Raw genomic sequence first — 10,507 nt, 5'->3', positions numbered from 1 at the left:
ATTTATAAATTTATACAATACATATATATATATATATATACTATATATATATATAACACATAAAGATTTAGATCACATGATAAAGGAGTTTTAAATAATAAATGCATAAATGATATATATGTATATGTATGTATGTTGTATATTTGTACATCAGTAATATTTGAACGTCACTCAGTTAAAGAGAAAGAAAATTTTCATTTTATGAAGAACGCAAAAATTCGAGGATATTTGCTTTTCCAATCCAATAGCTCCGACTATAAACAGCGTCTTAGGGCGTCTCCTCAAAATTTCCAAGCACTTCGAATCCTCCGGAAGCGAAAACGGCTTCGAAAGTTGTTGTGGAGGCTCCTCCTTGAGTAAGGCAGAATCGAGAAAGTCTTCCTTCAGACGAGTCTGAAGATGATTCATGACTCTCGTTAGGAATCCACAAGAGAGGAGGAAGCCTCGTTTTTGGAGACGAGAAAGGAATCTGAAGCCCGCTTCGGATCCTGAAGATTTGTTCGAGGCCGGAAGTGCCATTTTCCTGTATGTGGCAGATTCTAAAGATAGGCCGAGTGCGCGGTACTGCAATCTTTACAAATGAAAATGTCTTCATTATATCAACTATTGTGTAATACTTTGCTTGGACTAGTTGCTAGCTGCAAGCCAGCTACTAGGAATATTTTGGAAGAAGTTGCTTCTTATTATACTGTTATACCAGGATCGGATTTCGACTTGGACATCGTCTTGACGAAGGTGCCGAAAGAGAAACCGATTTTAGATTGTGGATTGGCCGCAGGAGTCACTGCAACGATTGTTGGTACTTGTTGCGTTGCAGCTGCTTCTGTTGGATTATATGCTTATAAGAAATATGGAAACCTCAGAAAAGTTTTGAAGGACCTTGATAATCAAAAGAATGACTCAGATGCAGAGAACAGGAAATTACAAGAGATGTTAGAAGAGAGGGACCGAATGCTACAGGAAGCGGAACGAGGCAAGAATAAACTCGAAGAGGAATACGAAGAGGATGTGTGGAAATTGAACGACAGGATAAACGAGTTGGAAATGGAAAAAGAGGACACGAACGAGGAACTTGTAAGTGCTCTCCGCCATGGCAAGGAGATGGAAGCTTTGCTGGAAGACGCGAGAGCACGAGAACTTGAGATGAAGAGTTCTTTGTTATCCCTGGAAGAAAGGCTCCAGCAGAAAGATTGCCAGATCGAAGATTTGTTGAGCAACGAACGAAAACTGAAATCCGAAAAACAACAGCTGGCCAAAAAAATTGAACGAGATGAAAAGCAGATGGAGTCACTGTTGGCGGAACTAAAAGAGACTGAGTACGAGGTGGGCCTTTGCTTTAACATCATAGAAGAAAAAGAGAAGAATCTGAAAGATCACTTTGAAGGAGAGATCAAGAAGAAGGATGATGTGATTGCAAGCCTACAAAACAAACTTGAGAATGCTCTCCACCAAAAGAAGGAGATGGAAACCTTAATGGAAGAAGCACGCGCACGAGAGGCTGAAATGAAGAGTACTTTGAGATCCGAGGAAGAAAAGCTCGAGCAGAGGGATCGCCAATTAGAAGAGTTGTTAAGTGTCGAGCGAAGACGTGAAGTGGAATCCGAACAACTAAATGAGAAACTTAAGAAACAGGAAAAGGTGATTGAGAGCTTGCTGGAACGTGCGAATGGGTTACAAAACGAGCTGGAGAACTGCTTTAGGCTCTTAGACGAAAGTAAGGACTGTAAACTGTATCTTGAAGGCGAGATCCAGAAGAAGAATAAGGTGATAGAAAGCCTACAAAACAAACTTGAGGATGCTCTCCAACGTGAAAAGGAAATAGAGAGCTTGTTAGTAGAAGCAAAACAAAACGAAAGAAAAATAAACGTTTTCAAGGAACAGTTGGAGAATAGGAATAGTCAAGTAAAAGAATTGTTACTTGAAGTTGAGAGGTTTAAAGGTGAAAATCAAGCGATGGAACAGAAATTGGCAAATGCTCTAAGAGAAGCGGGGCTAGAGCAACAACTACTAAGGAAGCAGGCAGAAGAACACGTGGAAATAAGCTTATACTGGCAGCAGAAGTTTGAGGAAGCTAACAAGGAGGTTGAGACGTTGAAGCATCGTGAAGAGGACCTTGCAAAAAAACTGAAGGACTGTGAGGCAGAAGTGAAAAAGGCAAACAACAAGATAAGGGAGATTTTGAACAATGAAGATAAATATATGCTGATGGCACTTTTGCATGGAATTGCCGAGAGGAATTTCCATCTTGAACACATTGCATTCGAGTATGGAAATGAAAATCAGCAAAAGAATACTGAAGAAGAGAAAGACGAAGACCTGCTTGATCAAATGCAGAGAAGAAAGGTGGAACAATATAACAGAGCCCAACAAGAGAGGAACAATTACGCGATGCAATGGGGCGATTTAACCCAGATGTTGGAAGCTCTAATGTGTGGAGATGAAAGTCTGCCAGAACTGACGAATGTAGTTTCTGGTCAGAATTCTGATATTGAGACCCACAGATGTGGAGTTGTGTTTCTGAACACAGATGATGAAACTCCTGATCAAGGCCATGATGACAGACACACAAGGAATGAGATTCAGATTTTGCAGAGACAATATGATGAAGTATCAAGACAGCTGAAAGAGGCGAAAGATAGGCTTCAAGAGGCTGAAGAGAAGGCGCAGGAGCTACAGGGCAAGCTGAGAGAGGCAGAATATAAGCTGACCCAAAAGAGCACCCAAATGGAAACTCTTGATCGCCGAGCTGTGCTCAAATCGAGGGCAGACCGGTGTATTGATGATCAAGATTTTGATTCTGCTCTTGCTCTCTTGAAAGTCATCATAAAACAGTATGGCAACGAGTTAGAGTGTCGGGTAAAGGAGGTAAGATGTTTGTTGACACTAGCCAGGACAGACGAGGCCGAGGATGTGCTAAATGATCTTCCCAAAGAATTCAAAGAGTCTTTTGTTATCAAAATAGAGTCAGCTTTGCTGAGTGCCTGCAATTTGGAGTTCGGGAAGTCCAGAAAGCTTTTGTCACAGGTGCTAGATATATGCCCAAATCACCCAAGGGCATTGATAGCAGAAAAATTTGTAGAGCAGAGGATGCTATGGGAAGCTTTACCTGGGATGATTGATGCCCCAAGGACTATGAGACTGCCCTGTAAAATATTGCTGTGGGGCCATGTCTTTGGGATGTCTCTATCCTTGGGTATCCGTCGACTTGGCCCCCCAGAGTTAAAAAAGGACAAACATTTTTTTTTGTGCAACACGCTTTGGAAAGGAAAGTTTTTTTAGAAAGAGGCATGTGAATGCCCCCCCTTTCCTCGGTGTTCTTTTGCTGTGGACGAGGATCAGGAGGACTGCAGGTTACGACTGGGATTGTGCTTCTTATTACTAGGAAGACACACAGATGCTATTACTGAGTTTGCAAAATTAGAAGAGGATGAAAAGGGAGAATACTTGGTATCACTGGCTGAAGACCTGGAGAAAATGCAACAATATGGTTGCCCTTACAAAGTTCTAGGTATTAAAACAGATGTTGCTCAGGATGAAATAAGGAATGCATACAGAAGGAGTGCCCTAAAATACCACCCCTGATAAAAACCGATGAGGCTGACAAAGACAAAATGCATTTGCTTAATGCTTCAAATCAATTGTGCAAACGATTTATTAAGTAATAAAAAGGAGAGGAAAAAAATATGACAACACCAGGCAAGCTGTTGAAGAGTATGCCGCTGAAGTATTTAAAAATCCTAACCTACCAGAATGGTTAGATGATGACGAGGACGATGAATCAGAAAGTGATTGCGACTTTGAATATAATTCTGATTCTGATGACGAATCTGAATCTGATTCAGAGGATGATTCTGATGAATCTGAATCTGATTCAGAGGATGATTCTGATGATGAAGCGAATTTAACATTAATGGAATGTTCCCACAGTGATCATCTAGATAATGAATCAAGTGTTGGCCAACTGGAGGAGGAGGATGACGATTCATATGAAGAATTGGACGATGAGGAGGACGAAGATGAAGATGATGCAAGGGAAGATATTCCTAACAAGGAATGGCTTGAAGAATCAGATGAGGAAGATGATGAATTTGATGCTGATGATGAAGATGATGAAGATGATGATGGATGGGAAGATATTCCTTACGAGGGATGTCTTGAAGAATCTTCTGAGGAAGGTGATGAAATTGACTCTACATCTGGCGAAGAATCACAAGATGAATGTGATAGCGATTCAGTCGAGGAGTCTGATGATGACTCTGATGATGAATAATGAAGGAGCCTAATAAGATTGCTCAGATAAGGAGGTTCCCCAAGAAAATCTTGAGCTTAGGGAGAACGTTCCCCCCAGAAAAAAGAACTGGGGAGGCGATGCTTACTGCCCACGCCTCTTGGTAGCCCTGCACAGCAGGAGAGAGAAGCCCAGTCTGAATGCTTTGCAGGAGACTCTCTTCCTCCAGACGTCGGTACAGATGGCCCTGCCCACAAGCATCCCTGGCAAGCGAACTAATCGGATCTTCTGTCTGTGGTGGTCTTCCCATCACCACTGGCCCCCACCTGCCCCCCACGACTCCCCCCAATCTCCAGTGCTCACATAGGTGCAGCAGATCACCCATGCACCATCCCCCCCCTCCCCCCTGTGAGCATTGGAGATTAATGTGGTGGGGATGGTTGTGGCTTGGGAAGATCGCTGCCAGTGGATGGAGGCTCCTGATTGGTTCCCTTATCAGGAATGCTGGCAGGCAGTGCTATCCATACCAACGTCTGGAGGAAGAGTCTCTCCTGCACTGCATCTAGACTGGGCTTCTCTTTCCTAATGTGCAGGATTCTCCAGGATCATTTAAAGAGGCAAGCAGCCAGTGAAAACACTAGGGAGACGATCTCCCAGCACAAAGAACTTGGGAGGCGATCCCCGAGGGAAAAAACTGAGGAAGGGGTCCCCTAGGAAGCAAAAAAAGGGAGGCAATACCATAGGAGAAAACTGGGGAGATAAGCTCCAAGGGCTTGAGAGGCAAGCATGAAAGATGCTGCCTGCCATCGTCCCTGGCAGGTGAACCAGTCAGGAGTCTCTATCTGCTGGCAGCAATCTGCCCATCACCACCACCACCCCTACTCTCCAACACATGCATAGGTGCAACAGATATTGCACCATTCCCCTTTGCAAGCACTGGAGATTCAGCTGGTGGTACAGGAAGATCACTGCCAATGGATGGAGGCTCCTGATTGGGTTTTTTTTTTTTTTTTTTGGTTTTGCTTGCTAACGGACAATTACTGCCAACGCTTCCATGAAGCCCTGCACATCAGGAGAGAGATGCCCAGTCTAAATGGCGTGTGTGCAAGAGACTCTTCTTCCAGATAGTGGTATGGATGGCACTTGCCGGCCAGCATCCCTGATGAGGGAACCGGTCGGAAACCTCCATCCACTGGCAGCGATCTTCCCAGCACAACCATCTCCACCACCGCCCCCAATCTCCAGAGCTCACATAGGTGCAACAGATGGTTGCGCCCCACCCCCCCAACTTGTGAGCAATGGAGATAAAGGTGTTGGGGATGGTTGTGCTGGGAAGATCGCTGCCAGTTGATGGTGGTTTCCGACCAGCTCCCTCGCCAGGGATGCTGGCCGGCAAGTGCCATCCATACCAATATCTGGAAGAAGAGTCTCTTGCACAACACGCCATTTAGACTGGGCATCTCTCCTCCTGATGTGCAGGGCTTCATGGAAGCGTTGGCAGTAATTGTCCGTTAGCAATCAAACCTATCAGGAGCCTCCATCCATTGGCAGTGATCAAAAATTCCCCTGTACCACCAGCTGAATCTCCAGTGCTTGCAAAGGGAGAATGGTGCAACTATGTTGCACCTATGCAAGTGTTGGGGAGAGTAGGGGTGGTGGTGGTGATGGGCAGATTGCTGCCAGCAGATAGAGACTCCTCAACTGGTTCACTGCCAGGGGAAGATTGGCAAGGCACCGCGCTTCTGTCTCCCTTCCCAAGCCCTTGATTGATTACTACCCAATCCTTTTTCCTGGGGTTTGATTTCAGCTTTTCCTAGTGGATCCACCTGCCCACTCTTTTTCCTTGTGGGATCACCTCCATAGTTGATCCTAGGGATCACCTCCCTAGTTTTTTTCTCTTACGGGATCACCTCCCCTGTTTTCCTTCCTAGGAGGTTGCCTCCCCATTTTTTTCCCTAGGGGGTCGCCTCCCCAGCTCTTTGTGCTGGGTGATCGTCTCCCTGGTGTTTTCACTGGCTGTTTGCCTCTTTAGAGCTTCCTGGGGAATCTTGCACATCAGGAGAGGGAAGCCCTTTTCTGAGGGTTCACCTTCCCAGCTCTCTTTTTTTTTTCTTATGGGGGTCAAGCCTCCCAGTTCCTTTTTTTTTTCTAGGGTCCCATTGCCTCCCTAGTTCCTTTTCCTATGGGGTATTGCCTTCCTACGTTCCTTTTCCTAGGATGGCCTTCCTAGTTCCTTTTTCCGTAGGGGATGCCTATTGGCCTCCCTAGTTCCTTTTCCGTAGGGTATTGCCTCCCTAGTTCATTTTCCTAGGGGATGGCCTTCCTAGTTCCTTTTTCCTAGGTTGATGGGAGCTACAACTTTCCTTTTCCTAGGGGATGGACTCCCTAGTTCCTTTTTCCTAGGAGATGGCTCCTAATTTCCTTTTCCTAGCGGATGGCCTCCCTAGTTTTTATTCTAGGGTACGGCCTCCTTAGTATTTTTTCCTAAGGGATGGCCTCTAGTTTTTTTCCTAGGGGATGGCCTCCCTAGTTTTTTCCCTAGGAGATGGCCTCCCTAGTATTTTTTCCTAGGGGATGGCCTCTAGTTTTTTTCCTAGGGGATGGCCTCCCTAGTTTTTTTCCTAGGGGATGGCCTCCCTATTTTTTTCTTAGGAGATGGCCTCCTTAGTTTTTTTCCTAGGGGATGGGCCCTCCTAGTTTTTTTTTCCTAGGGGATGTCAACCCTAGTTTTTCCTAGGGGATGGCCTCCCTAGTTTTTTTTCTAGGGGATGGCCTCCCTAGTTTTTTTCTCTAGGGGATGGCCTCCCTATTTTTCTTAAGGGAGATGGCTCCTTAGTTTTTTTTCCCTAGGGGATTGGCCTCCCTAGTCTTTTTTTCCAAGGGGGATGTCAACCCCTAGTTTTTTTCCTAGGGGATGGCCTCCCTAGTTTTTTCCTAGGGGATGGCCTCCCTAGTTTTTTTTCCTAGGGGATGACCTCCCCTAGCTTTTTTTCCTAGGGGAATGTCAACCCTAGTTTTTTCCCTAGGGGATGGGCTCCCTAGTTTTTCTTCCTAGGAGATGGCCTCCCTAGTTTTTTTTCCTAGGAGATGGCCTCCTAGTTTTGTTTTTTTTTCCTAGGGGATGTCAACCTAGTTTTTTCCCTAGGGGATGGGCTCCCTAGTTTTTTCCTTCCTAGGAGATGCCTCATCCCTAGTTTTTTTTTTCATAGGAGATGGCCTTCCTAGTTCCTTTTCCTAGGGTATTGCCTCCCTAGTTCATTTTCCTAGGGGATGGCCTTCCTAGTTCCTTTTCCTAGGTGATGGGCTCCCGACTTTCTTTTCCTAGGGGATGGACTCCCTAGTTCTTTTCCTAGGAGATGGCCTTCCCTATTCCTTTTCCTAGCGGATGCCTCCCTAGTTTTTATTCTAGGTAGGCCTTAAGGATTTTTTCCTAACAGGCCTCCCTAGTTTTTTTTTTCCTAAGGGGATGGCTCCAGTTTTTCCCTAGGGGATGGCCTCCCTTAGTATTTTTTTTCCCTAGGGATGGCCTCCCTAGTTTTTTCCTAGGGGATGGCCTCCATAGTTTTTTTTCCCTAGATGGCATCCCTAGTTTTTTTTCCTAGGGGATGTGGCAACCCTAGTTTTTTCCAACCTAGGGGATGGCCTCACCCTAGGGGTTTGGTTTTTTTCCCTAGGGGTATGGCCTCCTAGTTCCGTTTTTTTCCTAGGGGATGGCCTCCCTAGTCCTTTTTTCCTAGGGGATGTCAACCCTAGTTTTTTTCCTAGGGGATGGCCTCCCTAGTTTTGTCTCCTAGGGGAGTTTCAACCTAGTTTTTTCCCATAGGGGATGGCCTCCCTAGTTTTTTCCTAGGGGATGGCCTCCCTAGTTTTTTCCTAGGTGGATGTCAACACCCTAGATTTTTTACCTCAGGGGATGGCCATCTCTAGGTTTTTGTTTTTTTTCCTAGGGGATGACCTCCCTAGCTTTTTTGCTAGGGGATGTCCAACCCTAGTTTTTTTTCCTAGGGGATGTCAAACCCTAGTTTTTTCCTAGGGGATGCCGCCTAGTCCAGGAGGGGATTGGCCTTTTTCCTAGTTTTTTCCTAGGGGATGGCCTCCATAGTTTTTTTTCCATAGGGGATGCCTCACTAGTTTTTCCCTAGGAGGGGATGGCCCGCCCCCTAGTTTTTTTTCCTAGGAGAGACCTCCCTAGTTGTTTTTCCAGATAGCCCTCCCTAGTTTTTTTCCTAGGGGATGTCCCACCCTGGTTTTTCCCTAGATGGCCTCCCTCCGTTTTTTCCTAGGGGATGGCCTCCTAGTTTTTTCTTCCTAGGGGATGGCCTCCCTAGTTTTTTTCCCTAGGGGATGTCCAACCCTAGTTTTTTTTCCTAGGGGATGGCCCTTTTTTTTCCTAGGTTTTTTTCCCATAGGGGATGGCCTCCCTAGTGTTTTGGTTTCCTAGGGGATGGCCTCCCATAGGTTTTTTTCTAGGGGATGTCAACCCTAGTTTTTTTCCTAGGGGGTGGCCTCCTAGGTTTTTCAGTTTTTTCCCTCCTAGGGGATTTCAACCCTAGTTTTTTTTTTTTTTTTTTTTTTTTTTTTTTTTTCGATATGGGTATGGCCTCCTAGTTTTTTCCTAGGGGATGGCCTCCCTAGTTTTTTTCCTAGGGGATGTCAACCCTAGATTTTTTCCTAGGGGATGGCCTCCCTAGTTTTTTTTCCTAGGGGATGACCTCCCTAGCTTTTTTGCTAGGGGATGTCAACCCTAGTTTTTTTTCCTAGGGGATGTCAACCCTAGTTTTTTTCCCTAGGGGATGGCCTCCCTAGATTTTTTCCTAGGGAATGGCCTCCTAGTTTTTTTTTTCCTAGGGGATGGCCTCCCTAGTTTTTTTCCTAGGGGATGTCAAACCTTAGTTTTTTTCCTAGGGGATGGACCTCCCCTAGGTTTTTTTCCTAGGGGATGGCCTCCCTAGTTTTTTTCCTAGGGGATACGCGGAACCAGAGGAATTTATTTCTGGTGATAGAAATTAATTTCTCGATACAATGTTGTTCGGATCCCACAATAATCTGTAGGTCTCGTTGCTAGGTAACCAATTAATTGGTTTCCTAGTCACGTAAAAATATCTAATCATTCTTTGGGCCAGCCCTATGGGAGCTGTATTCAGCTCAGTGGTTCTGGGTAAAAAACTAAAGATATTGCTTTTTACAAGGGGATGGCCTCCTAGTTTTTTTTCCTAGGGGAATGGCCTCCCCTAGTTTTTTTTTTTTTTTGTTTTTTTTTTGCTGGGGAATAACAACCCTAGTGTTTTTCCTAGGGATGGCCCCCCCTCCCCCCCCCCTAGTTTTTTTCCTAGGGGATGTCAAACCCTAGTTTTTTTCCTAGGGGATGGCCTCCTTAGTTTTTTTTCTACAGGATATCAACCCTAGTTTTTTTCCTAGGGGATGGCCTCCCTAGTTTTTTTCCCAGGGGATGGCCTCCGTAGTTTTTTTCCTAGGGGATGTCAACCCTAGTTTTTTTCCTAGGGGATGTCAACCCTAGTTTTTTTCCTAGGGAATGGCCTCCCTAGTTGTTTTCCTAGGGGATGTCAACCCTAGTTTTTTTCCTAGGGGATCGCCTTCCTAGTTTTTTTCCCTAGGAGATGGCCTCCCTAGTTTTTTTCCTAGGAGATGGCCTCCCTAGTTTTTTCCTAGGAGATGGCCTCCCTAGTTTTTTTCCTAGGGGATGGCCTCCCTAGTTTTTTTTTTTTTTTCCTAGGGGATGGCCTCCCTAGTTTTTTCCTACGGGATGGCCTCCCTAGTTTTTTTCCTAGGGGATGTCAACCCTAGTTTTTTCCTAGGGGATGGCCTCCCTAGTTTTTATTTTTTTTTTTTTTTTCCTAGGGGATGTCAACCTAGTTTTTTTCCTAGGGGATGTCAACCCTAGTTTTTTACGTAGGGGATCGCCTCCCTAGTTTTTTTCCCTAGGAGATGTCCTCCCTAGTATTTTTTCCTAGGGGATGGCCTCCCTAGTTTTTTTCCTAGGGGATGGCCTCCCTAGTTTTTTTTCCTAGGGGATCGCCTCCCTAGTTTTTTTCCTAGGAGATGGCCTCCCTAGTTTTTTTTCCTAGGGGATGTTCTCCTTAGTTTTTTTCCTAGGAGATGGCCTCCCTAGTTTTTTTCCTAGGAGATGGCCTCCCTAGTTTTTTTCCTAGGGGATGGCCTCCCTAGTTTTTTTCCCTAGGGGATGGCCTCCCTAGTTTTTTTCCTAGGGGATGGCCTCCCTAGTTTTTTTCCTAGGGGATGGCCTCCCTAGTTTTTTTC

The 10,507-nt window shown here is 45.3% G+C and overlaps 1 protein-coding gene across 1 annotated transcript; it reads left to right on the top strand.

Moving 5' to 3' along the window:
- The first annotated feature begins 349 nt into the window (after positions 1–349).
- Positions 350–4,270, top strand: LOC135213238 (plectin-like). The gene is made up of 3 exons (XM_064247216.1): positions 350–3,193; positions 3,383–3,508; positions 3,750–4,270. The coding sequence occupies exons 1-3, from the start codon at positions 580–582 to the stop codon at positions 4,268–4,270; spliced, it is 3,261 nt and encodes a 1,086-aa protein (XP_064103286.1). The 5' UTR covers positions 350–579.
- Positions 4,271–10,507: the final 6,237 nt, after the last annotated feature.

The sequence above is a fragment of the Macrobrachium nipponense genome, chromosome 42, assembly GCF_015104395.2.
Source record: "Macrobrachium nipponense isolate FS-2020 chromosome 42, ASM1510439v2, whole genome shotgun sequence".
Classification (NCBI taxonomy): Eukaryota; Metazoa; Arthropoda; class Malacostraca; order Decapoda; family Palaemonidae; genus Macrobrachium; species Macrobrachium nipponense.
Note: the sequence above shows the minus strand (reverse complement) of the source record. Positions and strands in the feature narration are given on the sequence as shown.